We start from the raw sequence: 26,071 nt of genomic DNA, 5'->3' as shown, positions 1-26,071 counted from the left end.
CAGCTCTCTCCACCAGGAGAACAAATCACCGTGGTGCTCTGCCCGGAATGGCTCGTGCCAAGTTTTCACCACCCCCCCTCCCCCCCGCCCCCAGCCTGGATGAGGTGTCTGCGATCTACCAAGAAACTTCCTCTGAGGAAGAAGGCGGGGAACCGGCTCTGAAAAGCTCATCTGCATACATGAGTCCTAAAACTCAAGGCAGAAGCAGTCAGTTTTCTCAGGCTCTCTCTGCCTTCGTCATCTCGGGGCTCTTTGGGGTGCGTGATGTCATTTCTGAGTGTTTGCAGTCTAGAGGAGAAATGAGGGAAGCATTTTCTCATTTGGCTTTTCTTCTAAACGAAACGTACAGTCGAAAACTGGAGGGGGAAACTGACAGTTACGTTGTTGGAAGGCTAAGCAGTCATTCATTCTGGGGAATGTGCAAATGTTGGAATAACTTTCAATTCAGCAAACACTGACCAGCACAAGTCTTCCTCTCTCGCGAGTCTCCCTTTTAAGTAGAGGCAAAATGAGGTCTCCCTGATAAGAGTGCAGTCTCAGAGAAACTGTCTGGAGTTTTACATGAACACATTTATTGGCTGGGGAGTCGGGCAGTTCTTGTTATACTAAACAAAGCTAAAACTTCTCTTCTGCAACTGCCAGGATCACAGGGAAATTCTGAACCAGACTTTCAGGTGGAGCCAGATGTGAACGCTGCAGATTTTCTGATTAAAGCCAGGGCCTCGGATTTGTCACTGTAGGAATCCAGACTTTCTGTAAATATGTCTCAGCGGTCCATTCAAAAATTATTGCTTTTAAGATCATATTTTTGCTGGGTAATGAAACTCTTTTTAAGTGTTCACAATACGTCATTTCATACCCAAAAGTTCGTGAGTCTAAGCTAATACTTAAGGTTATTGACTTAAGAATCCTATGTTAATAAACACTGAAATTAATGTTATAAATGCTAGATGAAACAATGATGCTACAGACAGTTATAAAAACCAGTCAGACTCTCCTGCATGCATGACTGATTTTTGAAGGGAGCACCATCCATTAACTCTACCAAGCTTTCTGGAATGCAAGCACACAGTAGGCACTAATAAAATTAAAAATCTCACATGAAATTCTATTATAAGGAAAAGACTCACACATTCCTGTCATATTTAGAATACATTTTTCATATGTTCATGCAGAAATCCTAGGGAGATCACATAGCTTTTTTATTATTATTTGAATACTTTTATGTGTGTGGCACTCACACTTGAAGCAGAAAAGGGAATAAACAGAAAAGAGATTCCAAGTGACAGGAGCCACTTGGCACCGATGCACATTTCAAAGAATAGGTGTCTTGTTCATCCCCCACATATTCCTACCCTTCAGGATAAACGGGTTAAAATTCAACATCCTGTATGTCATACTTAAAAAGCCACAAAACCACTGAAGGTGACTTCCTCCATTTTTCTTTTCACACGCCTCAAAAATGTGCAGACAAGAATTGAAGTGTTTTTAGTAAAACTCATTTCAAGCCAGCCTTGCACATACCTTCCCTCCTTTCTTCCTCAGTTTTGCCATGCTGCTTCAACACAAAGAATCTCCTCACTGACTCTTTTGTGTGTCTGAAACACCCCCTTGCCTCTATGCCCTTCCAGAAGAGCGCTTCATCCAAAGAAGCTTTTCCTGAAGTGACAGAATCCTCCCGTTCTCCCTCCTGGCCTCTCATAAAAGAAAAAGTCCAACCACTTCCCAGTTAATCATGCTTCACGACCCTGGTGTCTTCCATATCACAACCTGTGGTCCTCAAGATCAGACATTCACCATGGTGGTGGGGAGTAAGTAACTTGCTTGGAGCATTTTGAACTGACTGCGGGATGATATATTACACTTCTCCTCCCCGGAAGAGGAAAAAAGGGATCCGATCTCCACTCACAAAGAAAATATGGTAATTATAGCAGTGAAGCACTGAAGAAGGAGAACTCTTCAATGATCTGCCAATTAAGTGCCATCGCCACCACTCATTCCTTGTCTATTACACAGAATGAACACACGCATGCTCCTAGAGTTAGGACAATAGTGAGATGCCAGTGACTGGCCAGTGGATGTGGCAGGAACTTATTTCACTGCCCTCTCTGATTCTGGTCAGCCACAATATTTTTTTAGGTAAAAAGTTAAAATTTGAAGTTAATGAAAACTTGTCCCTTCCCAGATTCTTAATCCATGGTCAAGGTTTTCTTTATGTGCTGTTTTAGAGCCTTCTTATCACAGTAACTGAGGCAGGAGGCACAGATGTCAGAGTGGGCTAAGGATGGGAGCATCAAACCCCAGCTACTTACTGGTACTGCCAAAGGAAAGGACCAGTGCAGCTCAAACTGGCCTCCACACTAGAACTTTGTGGCTCTAGCACCAGATCCGGTGCTTGGTACCTAGTAGATACTCAGTAAATACTCAGCGGAATGGAAACCACAGTGCCTGCCCAAGCAGCCTGAAAATATTGATACTTGGGTATCTAGAGGCTGAGGATACATCTGTAGCACTGTGAAAAGAGCACCAGCTTTGGATTGAGACTCAGGCATTTTGACTTTCTCTCCTACCACTTACTGTGTGATCCTGGACCTCCATTTCCCACATCTTAAAATAAGGAGAAGAATATTTATCTCATAAAGTTATAAAGGGGTTAAATGAAACAAAGTACAGAAAGTATGGTAACCAGTTCTTAGTAGGTGATCAGCACACAGGGGTATAATTATTAATGGCAGTAAAAGTAACCCCCAAACCTGGTATGTGTGGTGGGAGGAATAGGAAGGGAGATAGAAGAACTGCATATTCAACAAGGGGTTTTATAGTCAGGATCAGTTCCACAATTTGCAGGGCCCAGTGCAAAATGAAATGCATAGTCCCTTTTCAAAAAGCAGGAAAAAGTGCTGTGAAAGGTCTTAAAATATGAAGCTTTTTCCTTTCTTCTGAAGTTGCTCTCTCTTGACCTGTCATGGTGGTATTGTATTTTTTAAATAAACTTTTAAAAAATAGTTCTAGATTTACAGAAAAGTTGCAGAGCTAACACGGAGAGTTTCCATATACCCCACATCCAGGTTTCCCGATAGTTGACATCTTAAAATGGCACATTTGTCACAATTAATGAATGGCATGGTGTGTTTTATTTACTCTTTAAAATTGTGTTACTTCAGGCAGAGGGATACCAGGAGGAGAGTGCAGACCCTTATAGGACCCCAGAGGCCCTGCAGCCTCTGACTTAGGGCACATGCACAGCTTACCAGTTGCTGGGGTGCCTGAATCTGCTAACTTCCAAACGGCGTGCTATGCCCCGGCCCAGGGCAGGCTCTGAGAAAGGCAGACATTTCCCTTCACCATGGTACCAATGCCCCAACCCACAGCAGACAGGTGACCCCTAAGGGTGCTACAACTTCTGCACCAGGATGTGCTAGATACCTGGATCAGGGTGGATAAGAGGATCACCCCCACCAAGACATGGCCTCTGTCTACCATGGTATAGCCATGCCGGCCCAGGGCAAGGACGGCTGCTCCCATGCCCCACCTGAGACTTTGCAAGGCACCCATGTCCAGCTCAGATCCTCTCTGCACCTGCACCCAGGCCCCCGCTGGGAGTGGACAGCAGCAGTGGTCATGGGGTAGGGGTAGGGACATGGATGCTGGATGAGCCCCGGGGTGCCAAGGATCAGGGAAACAGGTGAGTGAGAACACGTCCAGGGATAAGCAGGTAGGTGGCAGGAGATGGGACAGTACGGGAGCCGAGGCTTCAAGCCACGGAGTATATGCTCCATTTTCCCATCCGACTTTACTTACAAAACACCAAGATAATAATATTATGAGTTTCAAGACTAACTATGGTGCCCTTGAGTGAGGGCCCCTGTGCAGCTGCACAGGTCACATGCCCATGAAGCTGGTTCTGTTCCTTTTCTTACAAAAATGACTCTGAGAAGGAACGATGCTTAGCACCCCAGAAGCAAGTCTCAAGGGGATAAGAGAAGGTATTGGGGCCATCTGTGGTCATGGGGTGACCCTACTTGTCAAGAATTTCCGGAGAAGAAGGAGCAGGAAGAACCTCCCTTCTATTCTCCATTTCTTTTGCTCTTTCACTTCAACAAGAGCGACAAAGGAAGATTTACTTCCTTCTGCGGGTCTGGGAAGTATTGCACTTGACTCTGAGAAACAGGAAGAGAGGATGAATGAATAATTATAATTAGCATTAATCTGGTAATAATACGTGACATTCAAATAGCTCTTTTCTCAAAGGAGCGCCAAGCACACTACCCCTTAATCCTTGCAACATCTCTGTGCAGTAAACACCGAACAGATATGATTATCTCTAATTCACCTTAAGGCACAAGCTAAATCAGAGGTTAAACAGAGCAAGATTCCGGGCAAGACCCTATCTTGGTCAATAAAATAGAGGATTCACCTCAGGGCTGAAAATGCATGCATTCCTGAAATTGCTGCATTTAAAGTGGCATTTTACCCTTGGGTCTTTTCTATTTAAAATTGTGTAACTGCTTTCCTAAATGTTGTCATTTCTTGAGTCTCCTCTTCCCTTTTCTGATCCACCTAACACAGCCATTAGCACAGTATTTACTGTGCAGTGTTTACTCAGAAGACCTGGCTTGGTTCTGGTCCCGCCTCTTGTTTCCGAGGGTAACCTCAGGCGAGTTACTTAACTTTGCTGAGGCTACATTTCTTTATCTGAAAAATGAACATACGAAAAATACTTACTCTGTTCTCACAAGGAAGGTAGAATAGGAGAATACACACAAAACCAGACTCTAAACCTTTAAGTATAATGCACATTTTGCAAATATCACATTTATTATTACAGACAGGATATAGGTGCATTGTAGACATTGTAGACAACAAGAAAATTACAGAGAAGCAAAAAATTTGAAATGATAAAAATGTCACATTTTACCAAGCAGAAATCACCATCGCTATCCCCCTTGTGCATATCCTTTCATGTATGCATGTATATAATCAAAACTAGACAACACTCGTAATTCCCTGGCAGTCCAGTGGTTAGGTCTCCGTGCTTTCACTAACGAGGGTCTGGGTTTAATCCCTGGTGGGGGAACTAAAATCCCACAAGCCTCACAGTGCGGTCAAAAAAAAAAAAAAAGAAAAGAAAAGAATAGACAACACTGTACAAACTGTTGAGTAACATTCTTTTTTTTTTTCAGTCAATGATCTCCCCTCTTCTGCTTTAATAATTTTCCAGCTCAGCTAATATTTAGCACACATTTCAATATTCCCATTTTTTTCATGCAAATTCAGTAGAGAGAGAGAGAGAGAGAGTGTGTGTGTGTGTGTGTGTGTGTGTGTGTGTGTGTGTGTGTGTGTGTGTGTTTTAGCAGAAAGGTGTTGGGCAGGAGAGATGCAGAGAAGGGCAGGGCAACAGGAAAGGGCAATGAGAAACCTCAGCCTTGCCACGAATAGCGAGCTGCTCAGAGCTGGAAAGCATGGAAACAGATTTTAGCAGTGATGAAGTCAGTGGCCCAGCTGGTAAGAGACCTCAGGTGCCCTAAAAGTTGGCCCCAAGCTCTGTGCAGGAAAGCATGATCTTATTACTGATCTCTGGGAAAAATCAGGACGGAGGCCCTTCATGTACTTATATCATTTGACTTTGAAGCCCTCAGTATGAGGGTTTCTCAATATAGATGAGAAAAACCGGGGCTCAGACAGGTCCTAAATCCCTATTATTAGCAAGTGAAAGCATCACAATATACCCCAAATATAAATTTTCTACAAACTATATCTAAATGCAATTTTTTATTGAGATATGATTGACATACAAAAAAGCTGGGCATGTTTCATGTATACACCTTGATGAGTTTGAAGATAAGTACACACCTATGAAACTGCCATCATAAATAATCTCATCTTAGCCATCGCCTCTAAAAGTTTCCTCCCTCCCTCTCTTTGTGTGTGTGTGTGTGTGTGTGTGTGTGTGTGTGATAAGCACATTTAAATAAAATCTACCTTAAATTTTTACATATATTATACAGTATGGTTAGCCATAGATACCATGCTGTACAGCAGGTCTCTAGGACTTAGTCACCTTGGGGATCTGAAACTATGTACCTTTTGATCAACACCTACCCAATCCCCCTTCACCCAACCCCTGGTAACTACCATTCTACTCTCAGCTTCTATGAGTTTGAGTATTTTAGATTCCTAATATAAGAGATCATTCTAAATGCAATTTAAACACAGCTCTGTATATATCAGAAATGTATTTGTCAAGATTCCAAGACTTTCTACCCCAATACAGTGCATAGAAAGGAAATGTAAACAACCTTTTGTTTATCTGCCTCACATAATCAGACTCTTTTCATTAGAGAAGGTGGTACTATTTGCAAGACTGTACGGTGGTTAAATCAATCAGAACAATTGCCACAGGCAACAACAGGGATGAATCTCATAAACGTTAATGTCAAGCAAAAGAAACCAGAGATTAAAAAGCACATAAAAATATGATGTAATTTATATAAAGTTCAAAAGACGCAAAAATAAACCTATGACGTTAGAAGTCAAGATAGTGGTTAACTTAGAGTGTTAGCAACCGGGCGAGAATTGGAGGGGGACTTCCATGGGGCCGACGATGATGTACTTCTTGGTCTGGGTACAAGTTACATGGGTCTGTTCATTTTATGAAAATTCACTGACTTCTACACCTGTGATTTGTGCACTTTTCTCTGTCTTCCTGATTTTCTGTGCATGCTTTCAGCAGAGAGACCCACCTAGGGAAAGCCTAGTTTTGTTTTTTTTTCAATTATTTATTTTTATTTATTTTATTTTTGGCTGCGTTGGGTCTTTGTTGCTGTGTGCGGGCTTTCTCTATTTGCGGCGAGGGGGGGCTACTCTTTGTTGCAGTGCCTGGGCTTCTCATTGGGTGGCTTCTCTTGTTGCGGAGCACGGGCTCTAGGCGCGCAGGCTTCAGTAGTTGTGGCTTGCAGGCTCAGTAGTTGTGGCAACCGGGCTTAGTTGCTCCACGGCATGTAGGATCTTTCCGGACCAGGGATCGAACCCGTGTCCCCTGAATTGGAAGGCAGATTCTTTTTTTAAAAATTTTAATTATATCACTCTTTAATTAAGTTATTGATTTGTACATCATAATATAATGTATAATATGATAAAATTGTTGTTGATCACATCAGCTTCTCTCTTTTTTTTTTGACATCTTTATTGGAGTATAATTGCTTTACATCGTTGCGTTAGTTTCTTCTGTGTAACAAAGTGAATCAGCTATACATATATATATATCCCCATATCCCCTCCCTCTTGCATCTCCCTCCCACCCTCCCTATCCCACCCCTCTAGGTGGTCACAAAGCACCACGCTGATCTCCCTGTGCTATGTGGCTGCTTCCCACTAGCCATCTATTTTACATTTGGTAGTGTATATATGTCAATGGCAGGCAGATTCTGAACCACTGCGCTACCAGGGAAGTCCCAAAACCCCAGTTTTTTTTTAAAAAAAAAAGAAAGAAAGAAAAGAAACAAGAAACAAGGTTTCTAAAAATATGTTTCCTTTCCTTTCGTTGAACTGTAGCAATGGGTATCAACAGAGCTTGAGGGCTTCCCTGGTGGCCTAGTGGTTAAGAATCCACCTGCCAACGCAGAGGACATGGGTTCCATCCCTGGTCCGGGAAGATCCCACATGCCGCGGAGCAACTAAGCCCACGCACCACAACAAAGAGTAGCCCCTGCTCGCCGCAACTACAGAAAGCCCGCATGTAGCAACGAAGACCTAATGCAGCCAAAGTAAATAAAAACAAAATAAAATAAAAAATAAGAAACTTACGGTTATCAAGGGGAAAGATGGGGGCAGGCAGAAATTAGCAGGTTGAGATTAACATACAAAAAAGACAAACAAACAAACAGAGTTTGAGTAAATCACACACAGCTGAAAAAGGATGTTGGTTTTTTTTTTTTTTTTTTTTTAGGATGTTGGTTTTGACATTGCATAGACCAGGATGCTCCTACTAACTCAAAATTCAGTGGAACATATTGGTGTCTGGCCCAGCTGTTTACAGACCCTGACTCTGCCATTTGTTTGTTAGCACTGTGACCTTAGACAGGGTAAGGAGCCTGACTGTGTCTCTGTGTCTTTATCGGTAAAACAGGAAGAGAGCATAAACTAGCTATGAGAATTAAGTGAAGCAAGGCATGCCGAGGCTTTGATACAGAGCTTAGTACCTGTCAGGAACTTTTTCCTCCACCCCACCCCCTACAAGCCTCTCCCTGGTCCTGGCCACTTTCCTGAGGGTAGGTAGCCATATATTTGGTAGCTGAGTTGGTAGAGTTGTGCTCTGGCCCTGGGCATTGGAGGTGGGGGGGGGGGGGGCGGGGCGGCACATATAAAGTGGGCACGAAATCCTACAGTGTGCCTCTGGCTGCATGACCTCAGATAGGGAATTGGTTCTTGGTTAGGTTAGAGTTTGTTGGTTTTCACTTCTAAAATACAGAACTCGCCTGATGTATCATTCTGCTTTTACCCAATGCATATTGACACACCAGATCAGTGGACCTTTAGACATGGAGAATTGTATAAGAAAGCCATTTGTTCATTCATTTATTCCACAAGATATACGTTGAGTATCTACTACGTGCCAAGCCTGCTGCTGCCGGGTGCTGGGACCACAGCAACGAAGAAGACTCGGTCCATTGCACTGAATGATTACATGGGAAACCCCTTTCCCATCTTCAAAATGGTCAGTCTGTGAAGCTGGGTGCCTTATCATCTTCCTCCCCTGCCTTGCTCCCCATCCCAAGCTTATATAGTACCTTTGTGAAAATTAGAAAAATGTGCTCTCTCTTGGCAGCCATAGCCCTTGGGCAGATAGCTTGGGAAGTGACGCAAGGGTTGAATTTCAGCTCCCCTCACCACCTGGCCAAGTACCTTTGATCAGTACCCAAACTACACAATGACCTTTTGCAATGGCCCAGTGGCACATGGCACAGTCGGGGCAACCTAGCATGAAGCTTCGCCTGGTCACAGCAAAACCTGCACTTTTAGCCTCAAAATAAAGTAAACCGTTGATGTTGAAAGGAAAGCATCCCAAGACCTTTCCTAGCTCTTAATTTGTGAATATCATCAAATAACTGAAATAACATTAAATAAACCTCCATAAAATAACAAAAAAACTTAATTTGGTAGACTAATTGTTATCTTTAAATGCAGTTTTTGTTTTTGTAGACACAATTTCTAAAGCAAGGGCTCCCTTGGGGAAAATATTAAAGGAGATCTTGATGGAGAAAATTTAAAAAACCACTCTTCTGATTCTTGGAAGTAAGAAGTGTATATGAATTGGACTCTACATCCAGCTCATAACTAGCTTTTTCCACAAGCTTCTAGCCCTGTAGATGTCCTCCCTAGATTCAGTGGGCCTTGAGGTTAGCAGGCTTATTTCACTCCTTGGTTCCTCCTCAAAGTGCAATAAGTATTTGTTAAAATGTAAAATTGTTTCATACATATGGAAATCAGCCTCTCTTTATTTAAGGGAGTTAGGTTGGGGCTGTGAGCCTATTTATTTAGTGATCTTGGTTATGATGTGTTTTCCCTGATGGTTAGCAATAGCTTTTCTTTTCATTGTAAGTTATTAAGTCCAAAGGTATATATTTTCTTTTGATCACTCTTTGGTAAATGAAATGCACCTGTGTTAGAGTGCAACTTTTCCAGAAGGCTGTTGTTTTAACCTTGAGTAAAACATTCTTAGAACAAATCCCAGGAACTGAAGAACACTCATACAGTCTGTAACACAGTTCTTCCAAAGGCCATCTGTAAGCCCCAAATGGCCTTTCTTCAGGCAGGACTTTGTTAATGTGTCTTTATAAATATGAGGAACTTTGCAATTGCACATGACAGGGATTTCACTCTGGGTGGATTCACGGAAGAAGAGGTTCACTGCCCTCAAGGGAAATAACAGTGAAAGTGGGTCATTTTGATGCTGATCTCCTTAGCAAACTCCTGTAAGACTACAAGTTAAAAAAAACTCCAATCACAGCTAGCTTTGGTATATACAACTTGACAGTTTACCAAGCACTTTCACTTGTGGATCTCATTTTTTCCTTGCAAAATAAACCCCATGAGATAGAAATTATTATTATTATGACATACATTTTCCATTATGCATGTTAGAAATTTGAGGCCTGGAGATGTTTAATGATTTGCTCAAAGTCACCTGATGAGAGACAGAGAGAGATGAGAGATGAAGAGGAGGGAGGGAGAGAGAGGGAAGGAAGAAAGGGAGGAGGGAGAAGAACCAAAGTTCTCTGATCCTGAATTCCATGATCTTTTTTGCTAAGCCATGGGGCCTGTTATAAACAAATGGTCCAACTTTCTCTTTCTTTCACCCAGGCAAGATTGGACAAGGTGAAACTGTCTTTGATGTGCCAGCCTCATAGCCCTATTCCCTTTCAGTGTTCTTACCCTTGCCAAACTCTGCTCTCCAGAAGGACTCTGACTTTGGCTTTACTTACTAATGAGAGTCTGTACTCATTCAGTTAATAACATGTACCACAAATGTGAAAGGGTGCCCAAGGAACTTAATTATCCACCTGTGTTGGTGTTACAGGGCAATGCCACAAGAAAGCAATCAGACATGGAGGTCAGTCGGTGTCCAATTATTTTTCTAATACATTAAATATATACAAGAAATATTTATGAAGAATATAGAGCAGTGGTTAAAAGCTTGGTCTCTGGAACTACACTGTCTGGGTTCATATTCCATTGTCTAATCTTAGAGGAGTTACTTAATTTCTCTCTGCCTCAGTTTCCTCACCCATGTAATGAGAATAATAATGGTATCTATATAATGGGTTGTAGTCTTTACTTAATGAATAAATGTAAAATGCTTAAGACAGTCCATGGTATAATGTAAGTGCCAGATAAATGTTGGCTATTGGTTGTTGAATATGAGACAACAAATATTTATTTAATGAGTGGATTTTTTTTTGAGTGCCTATTATGTTGTAGGCTCAGCATGAAACTCCAAGGGTATAATGGTAAATTCTATGGACATAGTTTTTGCTTACTTGAAGCCTATATTCTAGCAGGAAGAGACAAATAATTATACAAAAACTTACTTAATTACAATTGGAAAAGGAGCTGCTACTAATTTTAGAGTGCCCTAAGAATTTATAACAGGGATAACAGAGGACTCAAAAGTCTAAGAAGTGGGATGTGATAGAAAGTTCAGGGAAGGCCTAACTTGGAAAGTTATGAGATTTGATGGAATAAGAATTAGGTGCAAAGAGGGAGGAAAGCATACCAGACAGGAAGAATATCAGGGTGCATTCCACGGACTAAGATCTGTCCATGTGGCAGGAACACACCGAGAGAAAAAGACTGGTGTGAGTTCAGATCAGGCCCTACACAGCCATGGAAGGCCATGGAGAGAAGCTTGGAGTGGCCTAGCCAAATCTGCATTTAAAAAAGATCACGCTCCCTGGTGGTCCAGTGGCTAAGACTCCGTGCTCCCAATGCAGGGGACCTGGGTTACATTCCTGGTCAGGGAAATAGGTCTCACAGGCCGACTAAAGACACTGCATGCCACAACTAAAAATCCTGCATGCTGCAACGAAGATCCCGCGTGCTGCAACGAAGATCCCGCGTGCTGCAACTAAGACCCAGGGCAGCTAAATAAATGAATAGATAAATAAATATAAATAAATAAATAAAAATCTTAAAAAAAAAAGAGAGATCACTCTCCATGCAATCTAGAGGTTGAACTTGAAGGCGGGAGTGGCTGCAAGGAGGCTAGCTAAATAGTATTTAAAAGCTCAGGATAAGGAGGAAGACAGATAAGTTTGATTTCTGGCTCTGTCATTTATTTTATTAGCAGTGCAAACTTGAGCAAGTTGCTTAATTTTCTCTAAGTCTTAATTTCCTCATTTCTAAAATTAGGGGATGTATATCTTTCCGGTAGGGTTGTTATGAGAATTAAGTGAAGTAATCCACATAAAAGTACTTAGCCCAGTACCCAGCACCTAGTAAGTATTCATGCCAGTTGCTAGCAGCATTATTACTTATTTTATTGCTTTAACCTATGCAGGAAGTAGTGATGGCTAGAATTACATTGTAGCAATGCAGATGGAGAGAGGTAAATGCATTTGAGATATTTATGAGTTGAAACCGTATCGTCCCTAGGACAGTGGTATTTGGTTGGTGACCAAAACTCTCAGTCATCTCAGCTTTTCAGGTCAGAATGTGATTTCTGTCAGTGTGCTTTAACTTCATTCCACTTTCAGTACTAGGCCAACTCATAAGAGTGCAATGAGAAATCAGAGACCAATGAATTAATTTACAGAGAGCAATAATTTATGGTAAGCTTTTCATGTCATCTAGTCATTACACGTTCCTCAACATGGGAGACCAAATGCTTATCATAAGATTGCTTGGCAAGCATCAAATCAGAGCAGGGGACCTAGTTGGATGGTTTTAATCTGCTTTACTCAAGCTTGATACGCTTAGCTCAAGTGTTTCCATTGGCCTGAAGTGCCCTTCCCAACTTTGTACACCTGGCTAACTCTTATCTTTTAGGATTCAGCCTAGAGTTATCTCCTCTACAAAGCTTTCCAAATACTCCGAGGTTGGATTAAGCTCCCTTCCTCTCAGCTCCCACAACAACTGTGTTCAGGCCTCTTATTTCCAACTGACCATGTCACTGGAATTCTTTCTCTTCGTTTATTTTACCCATGACTTCTTGAGAGCAAGGAACATATCTTTTTGGCTGGTCTTTAATGTAGCACAGTATCTACTTACCTAGTAGAAGCTCAAAAAAATATTGTTTCAACTGCTGACTTGCCCAACATATCAGTAGATGGGATATCCACTACCCAAAGGAATGGGGTCTTGGCTACTGAACAGTATTGGAGAAGCAATATCAGGAATTCCTGTTCTTGGTTCTTTTTTTACTAGTCTCCAAATAAACCACCTTCTTTTTGCTGATTTATTCAGTGTTACCACAATTAATAAGCTCTCTATTTCTTTCGCATTCATGTCTTGATTAGATTTCTAGCTGGCTCATTTTAATACAGGGGATATTCTGTCTCCCAAGGGGACTTTTGCAAAATCACATGCAGAATTTGTTATTTAACTCTCACAGAATAGCTGCAGGTGTCTGTGCACTAAGCAATACTAGAATTCCAAATTGATTTTGACAGTTGTCATACAAAAGATACAAGTGAAGTTCAGAGGCAGCACAGACCGATCTTAAAGACATGGGGGAAAGGGCGATCAGGAGAGACTTGGAGGCCACGTAAAGAAGAATGGGTGGAATTTTGAGAGATGGAAAAACTGAGGTAAGGCAATGAGCAGCATGAATAAAGGTATGAAATTAGAAACACGCCATACCATTCAGTCCTGTTTGGGAGAATAAGCATAATAGTCCTATTTTATTAGAACATTGGGTGTCAGCAAGGGTGCAGATTGGAATACATTTGCAAAAGTAGCATGGTCAGGGCCCGATATTGGAGAGTGTTTTATGCTAGACCAAGGAATCTGACTTTATTTGGCAGACAATGGGGAGCCACTGAAAACTGTTCAACAGAAGGATGGCACACACAGTGGTTAATAAATATCTTAATATTGTTATACAGTTGTTTAATGTTTTGCAGTTATAGATCTCTTTCATATGTATAATCTTTTTAAATCCTCATCGTGCCTTGTGAGAAATGTTTTACTGTCTCTATTTTATACAGGAAGAGACTGAAGTTTAGGGAGTTTAAGCATCTCACCCCAAATCCCATAACTGATAAATGCAGAACCCAGAGACCTGAGCCTGGGCTTTCTGCCTCAAGTTCCATGCTCTTGCTATTACAGTGAAGCCTATAAGATGAATAATTGATCTGATAGATGTAAGTTGTAAGGATAATAGGATGGAGTAGAAAATAAGCACCTGGTAAATTATTATTATCAGGGATTATTATTTGCAGAAAAAGTTAGCCGCTAAGAAGTAATGAGGTCCCAAACTGAGTGGGATCGGGGGAATAGAAGGGTTATATATACCTTAAATTTCTCTTTACTTCTAGAGCGAAAGTTGTCAAAGGAATTTCAAGAATCAATGGAAAGCAGAAGAAAAGGTGTTTGCCATTGGGAATGAACATGGTAAGTGGGGAGAAGAGGGGTAGAAATTTCCTGTCACTCAAAACGTTATGGGCTGAAATCTCTTTCACTTACCTATAGGAAAGTGCCTCCACCTAGTGCTCTCCTGGGTGATGTCTCCGATCACACAGGACTTGGGGTACTTCACCATGTGAGAATGGCATTGCATTTGACAGTCAAGAGTTTGCCAAGAGCCCAAAGTACTACATACAGTCTTTTCCAGTTGACAAAGCATTTTCAAGTGTGCTCATTTTCTTCTACAAACAAAGCCATGAAAGTTCTCTCCATTTTTATAAATGAGATCATTGAGGCTCATCAAGGTAAGGGGACTTTCTTTAGAATCTGGAATTTCTGCATTGTCCAGTATGATAGTTATTAATCATGTGTGGCTATTGAGCAGTTAAAATGTGGTTTCAGATGTGCTGCAGGTGTAACATACACACTGGATTTCACAGACTTTATATAGAAAAATGATGTAAAATACCTCTGAAAAGTTTTATATTTGACATGTTGAAATTATAATATTTTGGATATAGTGAACTGAGTAAGATACATTATTAAAACAAATTGCACCTGTTTCTTTTTATGTGCTTACTAGAAAATTTTAAATTTCCTATGGGTTTTGCATTACATGACGATTGGACAGCACTGTTCTAGACCATAAAGCTATTGCTATTGACGTGAGTACTCCAAAGCCGACATTCATTCCCCCCACACACTCACTTTAGAAGAGGTGGTAATAAGGATAATAATTGGAGTTATTATTTATCCATTACCAAAGTTTCTAAGCACTTTGCATGCATGAACTAATTTAATCTTCATCAAAATTTCATGACCTGAGTATTATTTTATATATAGTAGATCATTTTATTTTGCAGATGAGAAACAGAGAAATTCAGGAGCTCTCTGAGAGCCACAGATTTAGTGGCATCAGAATTCAGACTTAGCCAGTCTGCCTCCAGTGCCATTAGGAAGGCTTTAGTGGCTGCCTCTGTTGGGTAAGTCCCAAGGAGACATTTGGATTGATTTCACTTTATTGTTGACCTACTATAACTCAGGCAGCATGTGAAAGACTTTAGATATTATCTCATTTAATCTTTGCAACAACTCCATTAAGTAGTTATTCCTATTTTATAGGTGAGTAAACTGAGGCTTGGAGAGATTGCACAACCTGCCCAAAGTCACACTAGGTACATGGTGGAACTCAGTTTATAATCCGGCCTGAATCTAAAGTTGATACTCCATCACTACGTCAGTCTGTGAAAGAGCTACACCTGAACCTCCTGGGGGTGCTTCCCAGGCAAACCCCAAGGTACTGAAGCAGTCTCTCTGGGGTGGGCTCTGGGAATTTGTTCTTCTTAGAATTGCTTCAGGTGACCCTCATCATCAGCCAAGTTTGGCGATAACCACCCTCTCCGAGTCTTTCATTTTCTTGGGAGTCCCACCTCTTCAGTCTCTCTGGGAGCTGATGAAAAATTGAAAAAAAAAAAAAAAAAAAAGGAAAAGGAAAGAAACAAACAAAAACAGTATTTCCCTTAGGCAGCTTCAGTGAGGCTGACCATTCATCTCAGCAGTGTCCCTGCTTCTTTCAAATCTTACAATCATCTGCCCTAAAATGTGGGCTGAAATGATTTAATTAAGCAGAGATAATCATAGGCTTCAGAGATAAAATAGCCAGTCCTCCTGAAGACATCCTTACAAACATCGAAGCAGTCCAGGGCTGTGTCTGAGATGAGAGAGGCAGGGATTTAGGGAGTGTAGAGGTGGGGGGGATGGGAGGAAGGAACGTAGCGGTAGACCCACAGGCTCTCAATGTGATTTATGGGGTCCTGGATGATTCACTAAGAACCACTGGATGTGAATGAAGACACAGAATGAATAAAATCAAGTGACTCTTGGGGGTGGGGTTGTGTGTGTGTGTGTGTGTGTGTGTGTGTGTGTGTGTGTGTGTCCCCATGTGCACGAGCATGCACGAACATGCACATGTGGTAGGAAGGTTATGTTTTTGGCAGCCTTGTTTGCACATAGACAAGCAATTGCTTTATGTGACAGATTCAGAACTTCTGACTAGCACACAAATATAAAATTAGGTCCTAGGTTTCATGGCAACCCAACTCAACACAGTAGCAAACAAGAATTGTTTGAGAATCTGAGAAAGAAGCCAACATTGTGTATGTCACAGCTAGCTTGCCTTCCTTTGACCAATTTCTCCTAATTTAGCAGTACTTCCGTTCCTGCCCTAATTTCCCCTGGTTTGTAAACTACGTCACTTAACTGAACTCAGCTCCAGACTTTAGAAAAACAAAATTTTGTATTTCAGCAATGGTTTTCTTGGCATTTCTGCCTCTAAAGAATTTTACTTGATTCTGATTTTTCCTTTTCACCCTTGAAAGATCGTAGCTATCAGTTGTGTTTCCCTGTTTCTCCTTTTCTAATGGAGTGTCTAACACAGTATAATGCAGTGTCTGTTAAATGTGATTAAAGATTTCAGTGTTTGGTAAAAACCAATATTTACCAGGGAAATCCCGCCAACATAAATGTGCAGGCGAGGTAGAAAATATTGGCTCAATCTCCCCCGGACACACACATACAAACAAGAACTGTAAATGTTTTGCATGTCACTTCTGACATTTCTGGACTCTTTTTTGCCTGTTTCACACATGTATCCATTTAACACAGATTCTGAACAGTCTTAAAACTGGAATAATCTAGATAATAGACTCCAATAGTCATTTTTAAAGTTGTTTTCTTATTAGCTGAGGTTTGTTGTTGCTTGTTTTGTTTCTGCTCTGGTGGTTCTTCTAGCATTTATCACACACTGTCACGTAATTTGTTTAAGAGGTTTCCTTGAATTATGAGAGTTAATATTATTTGAAATAGTAAACAAGGGAATACTGATCTTTTACAAAGTAAATTATACTACAAAACTTATTTGCAGAAACATCCACAGACATTTTGAGATTAAGTCAGTCTTGTTTGAGTGATTGCTTTAATTTAGCAAACATTTACTGAATTGAATTTATTCACTGATTGAATTTATTGAATGAATGAAATACTGCTACACTTTGAATGAATTTCAAATAGTTGTAGTTTGGATTTGAAATTATTTCTCTGAAACTGAATAGCCCAGGCAGCCAGCAGACAGAAGGCCCCAGCTGGCACCTGGTAGCCACAGCCTCAGGAGGAAGACTGGAGAGGGTGGAGACTGAGTGAGTTTCACATGGCCAAAGCTCAGGACCAACCCCTCAGTAAAAACTTTAAACTGCAGTTCCTATACCACACTTCCTCTTCTTACAGAGGGCTGGGTCTGAGACGAGGGAGAGGGAATGACTCATCTGCAAAAGAGGCCACTGAGATTGCTAATGGCAAACCCTGAACAGTGCCTGGTAAACAGCAAGCACTTAATAAATGCTTACCTTATAAACAAGTAAAATGAAATCCAATAACCTACTATAACTTACGGGTTCAGTGTGGCATGTTCTGATCAAGATTTAGGAGCAAGAACAATTTCTATGTCTAGTCGTCATGATAAAATCCCTTTGGTTACTTTCTCTAACTCCAAATGCTCAAGTGCTTATGCACCAAAAACTGAAGGACCACGGGAAGGATGGATAAGGATAATGTTAGTCAGAGCAACCATTAATTGAGAGTCTGCCGGAACAAAATCTCTCTAATCTTCGAGACAACCTTGTGCAGTAGATTGTGTTATCATTAACGTATAGAAGACAGAAGAGGTGGGAAAGGAAATGGTGAATGAGGCTGGAAAGGTGGCCTGGGTGCCTGGGCTCAATAGCAGGCCCCAGTCCGGGACACAAAAGAAGCAAAAGACAAGTCGTTGCTGTCCTCTAGGAATGTGTGATCCGAGAGGGGAGCAGGAATGTTCAGGCACAGAAGGCAAACAGCAAGCGCACACTGTGGGCTGCGGGCTGGATCATCCGAAGACTGGGAGCAGCAAAGGCATGCTTGTGCTTTGAACAGAGCAGGTGCTTATTAATACAGGCTTGTGGAAGTGCACTGAACTTAATTGAATTAAGAACCAAATAACGGTAATCTAGATGGAAAAGCATGGGATCCAAAATGAAATGCAAAGCATCAGGGAGATAAGTCTTACTGAACAGAGATTGTTGAAGAAAAATGGTTAGAGAGTCAGAGCGGGGCCAGATTGTGAAGTGCAGGAGTCTGGACTTGATGTACGTACGAGCAGCAAGGAGCTACTGGAGGTTCTGGTCGAGGGGCGAGGCATGAGGAAAGAGGGAATTTAGGACAATGCAGCCAACAGGAGTGTGTAAGATGCCTCTCAATGGGAAGCAGCTAGAGTTAGGGGTCCCAGGAAGACCCAACTGTGGGGATCTAAGCTGAAAACAATGCAGGCTAGAACAGGTGGTGACGATAGGATGAAAGAGAGAAGTTCTAAATAAGGTCTGGAAGGAAACAAATATATACCAATTCATGACAGGGCAAAAAATATACCATTCTCCATAAGAGATGATCAGGGAGAGGAAGGTGTGCAAAACTGTCAGCACGGTTTCTAGCCTTGGCGTGGACAGAGCAGAACCACTGACAGATATGAAGGAGTTGGGGGAGGAGGGGGAAACGGTAATTTGGACTCCCTGGAGTTTGGTGTGATTCCCATATGGTTTCAAGGACTTGGGGTGGGTCTCCAGTAAGTGGACTGAGCTCCAGGCATGGATTGCTGCTCAGGATTATGAGATGGGGGTCGTGAGCACACACTGCCTGCCCATGACTCTCCAGGACAGGTGTCTATCTTCTAATTGGTTCCTGGAGAAAGGTCAATAACAAATACAAGATCCCACCCACGGCCTGCACATTATCTCACCAACTTGAGTGATTTCCAGCTCTGCAGGGCACAAGCCCAATGCAAGAGATTTCTCTCTTCTCAGCATCTGCAAGGTACAAGGCCAAATCCTCTGTGGAAAGGACCACTAAAGCTGGACGCGGCCCGAGAGACCAATCATATTTAAACCAACTCCTTGGTTCATAGGTGATAAGACTGAGGCCAGGAGAAAGGAATGGACATCTCCAAGATCATACAGCCATTCCCTCTGTGAAACAGCAGGGACCAGTTTTGAATTTTTACAGAACCTGTTGTTGCCACTTCACTGTGCCTCAACTCTGACTGGCAACATTTAAAGTACCATTCATTTAAACTAGTATCTGTGGATACATAATAGGTGTCAGTCTCCATGCTAAACACAGAGGATACCAGAAGGGTAAATAGAGCAATCACTGCCCTTGAGGCACTCACAGTCCAGAAAAGACTGTTTGAGAATAGGAGTCATTGCTTTTCCTCGAGTAGGAGTGATAGGGAAGGCTTCCTGGAGGAATTTATGCCTTGGCAGGGTTTTAAAGGATGAATAGGAGTTTTCTCAGCAAGAAATAGGAAAAGAAGGTAAAAGTATTTTATAAGCAAAGGGAACAGCGTGTATCAAAGTAAAGAGATGATACAGTATAGTGCTTGGTGTTACTATTAAGGGTTTAGTAGTTTCATGGCAATTGAGGGTAGAGAAGGAACAGCAGGAGAGGCAGACAGAGCACTGTTAGGAATTTTAAAAGTATGTGTGTTGGGGGTGGGGGGAGTGAAAAACATGAGGAAGACATCCACAAAGTTCCTAAATGATATTCCTTAGAGTTATAATCAGAGATATATAGAGAGTTAGAGAGCAAAAGTCAGTAAACTTTTTAAAAAAGACCAGATAGTAATTATTCTAGGCTTGTGAGCCACATGGTCTGAGTTGCAAATATTCAACTCTGCCATTTAAGCATGAAAACAGCCACAGATAATACAGAAACAAATGCAAGTCACTGTGTTCCAATGAACCTTTATTTTCAAAAACAAGTGTACGGCCCGAGGGCCATGTTTGCCAATCACTACTACAGAGACATCCTGAGATCCTGACATCACTCTCAATACCTGTGGTAGACAGAACAAAGGCTTCCCAAAGAGGTCTACATCCTAATCCTTGCAACCTGTGAATATATTATGCCACATGGCAAAGGAGGATTAAGGTAGCAGATGGGAATATGGCTGCTAATGAGCTAATCTTAAAATAAAAATATTATTTTAGATTATCTAGGTGGGCCCTATGTACGAGGGTCCTTAAATGTGGAAGTGGAAGACAGATGAGTCAGTGTCCGAGTGATGGAATGTGAGAAATATTCAACTGACTATTGCTGCCTTTGAATGTGGAAGATGGCCAGGAGCCAAGGAAGGCAGGCAGCCTCTAGAAGCTGGAAAACGCAAGAAAATGGATTTTCCCCTAGAGACTCCAGAAAGGAACACAGCTTTGCCAAAACCTTGATCTGTGTTGTTTTAAGCCACAAAGTTTGTGTAATTTCTTACAAGGGCCATAGATAACTAATACAATGCTCACGTGAGCTAAACCTTCTAAACATTGTGGCGAACTCTCCGGCCTCCAGAGTAAAGAACTCAGGTTTAACATCCATTTAAATGCAAAGGGTAGGTTAAAGAAATCTGGATTTGGATGTGGGGAAATTAGGCCATGCTTCAGGGAGTGTCTAGAATAAGGAGCTGCTTTTACACTGAACAGGCTTCACAGCTCCCTGATGGGGTAGAGGAGGCACTGAAACAAAATTTCCCGTGATGTGTGTTTCTCAGGGGGCTCCCAGACCTATACACTTGGGGATTTAGAGAACTGTGTGCGTGAGGGTGCAGATGAAAGTCCCAGAGCAGGTCCCGTAGGCAGGCTCAGAGTGGGGAAGTGGGCCGTCAGACATCAGCGTCTGACTTTCTCTTCCACCCACAGCCGGCTACCCTCTGCCCTCTGCTGTGCCACTGTAACATTTACGTCACAGGGGATACACTTTGCTGCCCTAACATGTGTGTTACAAGGGAAATGAGAGCATGAAGCTGGTGGCATTTGACAAAGGAGGCAGCATTCCAAAGACGAGCTTGGGCAGGCCCGGCAGGCACATGCTGTTAGGGGTCATTTCAGAGACAGCCACTGCCGCTGGGCACTCACAGAGGTAGGTCGGTTGAGGTCAAGGGCCTCTGCCCAAAAGGCCTCTCAAACTACCTTCCGTGGCCAGAGGCGGAGGCCATGGGTTCCAACCTCCCTTCCACACTGTAAACATCCTGAAAGCAAAGACTTCCTCGCAGCAGCTAACACAGTGCCTTCCACGCCAGAGCCAGGCGTCACTGCCCAGTGGCTAACTGATTATTAGTAAAATCGAGGAGGCGGTGAAGGCAGATCTTGTCATAACAATAACAGTTCTCACAATAAATTTGGAAAGTACATTTCAATGTACAAAATATCCTCACATACACTGTCTCAAATGATCCTCCTAAGGCTGCTAGGAAGGGAGTATTAGCAAACCCATTTTGCTGAGAAGGAGAATGAGTTTCATAGGCATTAAGTGACTAGATTAACACTCCACAGATCGCAACTGGAAGAGCTGGGCCTGAACCCAGGTCTTCAGTGTCTTAGATTGGGAGTTCATCAGCATCTTACAACTTCTCCTCCTTTCCTCCCTTCTCTTCGTCCCTCCCTTCTGGAAACACTGAGTATCTACTATGTACCAGACAACACTGTTCAAGGTCCCACAGATATAAAGTTAACTAAGAAGGTTCTGGACCTGAGGAAGATCATAGTTTGGCAGGGGAGCCAGACATGTCAGTGTGCAAACTATGATACAACCTAAGACTAAGACATTTATTGAGTACTCTATGTGTCGTGCACTGTACAACTAACGTTCAACATCTTATGATGTAGGTATCATCTTCCCCACTTTACAGGTAAGGAAATGTAGCTTTAGAGTCATTAAGTATCTCGGAAGTTGCAGCCAGGATCCCCATTCTCTCCTGATTCCTCATCTCACACTCTCAGCCACTCTACAGTGCTATGTCACCGTAAGCACTAGCACAGAGCTCTACGCCGGGGCAGTGAAAGAGCAGGGGAAAGACGGGTTGACCGTCCAGCAGAATTAGAGAAGCAGAATAAAAGATGGGTTGACCGCCCCTAGAAAGTGGGACATGTGCATATAATGCAGCAGAGAGGAATGAACCAGGTCATTTAAGGATGATCTTTAAGTTTGACCCCTGATTCTAAAAACTGAACATGAGAAGAGAGTATCCCACAAATCTGATGCCATTTAAAAATATTTTTCTGAGTAACTATTAGGTGCAAAGCATTGCCCAGGGGATTCCATGAGGAATCAGATTCAGGCCCAACTCTTAAGGAGATAATCCTGATTTGCACTGAGAGAGTAGAGGTGAAGCCATCTTCTAAGGTCACTGTGGGGTAGAAGAAAAAGTTCTGAACTGGGAGCTGGGAGATCTGGACTCCAGTCCCAGTTTTATCACCTGTTCGCCCAGCAAGCCCCTCAGCCTCTCAGTTCCATTTCTGCAGCTTTGAAATCCAGTGTTGGAACAGATAATGTCTAGGGCCTCTTTTAGCTCTGATATTTTATTATTCTGTTTCGTTAAGGAAGTAGAGGAAAAGAGCTTACGTGTCACAGGGGACTGGAAAGGGAGAGAGTAGTTCGCCTCACCAGAAGCCATCCCACAGGAGGTGCCTTTGGCACCCCAATCCTGCAGGTGCCCAGCAGCCGCGTGGTGCGAGCTGCCAGGGTCCCCGCCTGTTTTCTACTCTCAAACTTGCAAGGGATCCCCTAAATAATGAAACCACAGACAGGTACCCCAAGAGGTCAGTGTTTTTCAGATGCCTTGCACATCCACAGCACTAAGTGGCTGCTTGAAGCTATTATACCATTATTATTGTTGTTGTTAGAGAATTACGGTAATTAAGACTATTTACTGGGAGCATTCTACGCACAAGATGCCATGAGGGCTGCTTTGCTGACAATTACCTCCTCCTCTTGCCAAATGTAAGCAGTGTTACTGTCTCTAATCTAGAGATGAATCTGTGGCTGGAGAAGGTTAAATAACCTGCCTGAGGCCACACAGCCACCAGTCTGGGGCAGAGCCTGTACTCCCACCCAGGACCTAACCCTAATCCTAACCCTAACCATAATCCTAACTTCATCCTCCTGCTCTATTTTGCTACAATCTGCGATGCTTCCAATCTGGGTACCCTTCCTTCACTTTAACCTGCCATGAGCAACTGAAAAGGAGGTAAAATGGCCAATACGAATCATACCATCATCTTACCTTACAGTTTGCAAAGCGCTTTCTCATAAATCCATCACCTGATTCTCATGTCAGCCAGAGAGCGAGATGGAGCATTATTTCTATTTTATAGAAGAAGAAACTGAGTATCAAGGGAAGTGAGTAACCTGGAGGTTTCTTAAACCCTCTTGCCATGCTAATCATGTACTCATCTAAATTTCTGACCACTCTGGGACATTAATTTTCAGAACATTGTGTCATGTGTCTTAAAATGTATCCGGTTATTTATATTTGCATTGCAGCATGGCTAACGTAGGGCCTTCCCGAAGAGATATTACCAAATGGTAACTGGTGTTTCCTTAAATCTTCTTCCAGGACTCAGTGTAAGTGATTCCCAAATAACTAAGAATAGTTCAGTGAGTGCTAAAGTTCCAAACCCTCACAATAATACAATTTTTTTTTTCTTTCAAAATGCCAGTACATTCATTGAACCCCATCCTCTTTACTGAGTTGACAGTGTTTATGTAAACTTCACAGAACATTTTGAACCTTCTTTTCTGAGTGTAAGGCTGTATGTAGTGCTATGAAGTAGATCACGAAGAACTTTCTTATAAATTTTCTACAAATTATGTCTAAATGCAATTTTAACATAGTTTTGTATACATCAGAAACATATTCATCAAGTCTTCCCAACTATATAACCAAAGAAAGCACATAGAAAAAGAAATTTAAATAATCTTTTGTTTCTCTGTCTCACAGAATCAGACTCTCTTACCACTAGAGAAGGTGGTACTATTTGCAAGGTTGTGTGGTGGTTAAGTCAATCAGAGCAATTGCCACATGAAACAACAGGGATGAATCTCATAAACTTAAATGTCGAGCAAAAGAAATCAAATATTAAAAAGCACATAAAAATATGATTCAATTTATATAAAGTTCAAAAGAGGCAAAAAGGAGTCTATGATGTTAGAAGTCAAGAGAGTGGTTACCTTGAGGGGGATTGTGATTGGGAGGGTACTTGCGGGGGGCTTTCATGGGGCTGGCGATGATGTATTTCTTGTTTCAGGTTCTGTCTACGTGGATGTGTTCGTTTTATAAAAATTCACTGACTTCGGGCTTCCCTGGTGGCGCAGTGGTTGAGAATCTGCCTGCCAATGCAGGGGACGCGGGTTCGAGCCCTGGTCTGGGAAGATCCCACATGCCGCGGAGCAACTAGGCCCGTGAGACACAACTACTGAGCCTGCGCGTCTGGAGCCTGTGCTCCACGACAAGAGAGGCCGCGACAGTGAGAGGCCCGCGCACCGCAATGAAGAGTGGCCCCTGCTCGCCGCAACTAGAGAAAGCCCTCGCGCAGAAACAAAGACCGAACACAGCCAAAAATAAATAGATAAATAAATAAATTTAAAAAAAAAATTCACTGACTTCTACACTTGTGATTTGTGTACTTTTCTCTCTGCATGTTATATTTCAATAAAACGTTTCTGGAAGAAAATCAATTAACTCTAGCTTCTTGGGCCTTGACATCTGTAACTAGCATCTTGTCGCTTCTGTCACTTCTGTTTCCCTTTGGAGCTTCTCAGTGGGAAGTGCTCCACCTTTAATTCTGAAATACCTCTACTAAGCTCAACCTTCTTGTCTGCCTAATTTTGTAATTTTTTCATGGCTACTGGAGGGCAGAGCCAACGTGGTTTGAAGAAGAAAAGTTCTACCATTTACAGTTGTTGAGTCCTTAAGCAACGGCTTGTTCATTGTGACTCTGAGGATCTCTACCTGTGTAACTGGGGTAATAATGGCTGCTTCATAAGGTTATGATTACTCGTCATGAGGATTACATGAAACAATGTGTGCAAATGCCATCAGAAATCCTAGCATAATGGTACTCTTAGAAATCTGACTTTTGCCCTTAACTCCTCCCCACATTGCCCATTCTGCTTGGATCTTCATCTAACATGAATCCCATCAACACTAGTATATAAAACAATAATATTCCCCACTACCTGGGAATTCCTGGGAAACCCCCATTGTCCATATTTTCTCTTCTGCTGCCATAGTTGAAAAGCATCAATACTAGGTTAATTACATCTACCACAAATGCCCGAGTCTAACCTCAGCAGGGCTCTTAGTGCAGTTTTATCATCTCGCTACTGATTCCTCATAGGTGTATATGAAAACATTCCCACTGCTCACAAATTCCCATTTCCATGTCTATCCTCTCACTTTTACCAAAGATCCAATTTCCTACTTCACTGGTAAGATAAAGGTCAATTTGAATTCTACCAACTTCACCCCTTTCATGCCTCAGGAGGCTTCTTCGTCTCCACTTTTACCTATCCATTTTAGTGTCTCTCCTCGTTTTGTTTTGTTTTTTTCTCCTCCACTCTAGTTGTTTTGTTTTTCAAAGACCTTGATAATTTCAGTTATACCCTCATTCATTTACACCTTTAACAATTTGTTCTCCATGACCTTCACTGTTTCTACCTATACACTCATTTATGTTTTTCCCATCCTACAACCTAAAAGCTTTTCTTTAGGCCCTGCTTCAACATTATCACAACATTCTTCTTTTATTGCCACCTTCCAGAGAAATAATTTTAAATTCTAGTTCCACTTCTTCACCAGCCCATCAACCTTCAATGTGTGTAGTCTTGTTTCTGCTCCCTCCATTCAATGGCAACTTCTTTCTCTCTCTCTCTTTTTCTCAAAACCCAGGGGCCTCCTGAATGTGAAATTTAGTGGGCACTTACTATTTATTTTATTTTATTTTTTAGTGGGCACTTCTTAGTATCCATTGACATCTGTCACACTTGACTTAGTGACTCTAATCTCTCCTTTGGCAATTTCATGTACTTCCATGTC

General features: G+C 42.0%; 1 protein-coding gene across 4 annotated transcripts in view; it reads right to left on the bottom strand.

Annotated features, from left to right (window-relative positions):
* Positions 1-26,071, bottom strand: part of PDE4B (phosphodiesterase 4B) — a 486,330-nt gene that overhangs the window by 44,398 nt on the left and 415,861 nt on the right. Inside the window, exon 1 of one of the 4 annotated variants that reach the window (XM_059924149.1) lies at positions 460-476. The exons of 2 other annotated variants lie outside the window; for them this stretch is intronic. Coding sequence is in view for 1 of the 2 variants with exons in the window: in XM_059924141.1 (XP_059780124.1) it covers positions 120-177 (58 nt within the window). In the remaining variant the exon portion in view is untranslated. Of the gene's footprint in view, positions 1-119; positions 196-459; positions 477-26,071 lie in introns of those variants that run through there. One more of the 4 variants, XM_059924141.1, reaches the window with a different exon arrangement.

This window comes from Balaenoptera ricei, chromosome 1 (genome assembly GCF_028023285.1).
Source record: "Balaenoptera ricei isolate mBalRic1 chromosome 1, mBalRic1.hap2, whole genome shotgun sequence".
NCBI classification, from domain to species: Eukaryota; Metazoa; Chordata; class Mammalia; order Artiodactyla; family Balaenopteridae; genus Balaenoptera; species Balaenoptera ricei.
Note: the sequence above shows the minus strand (reverse complement) of the source record. Positions and strands in the feature narration are given on the sequence as shown.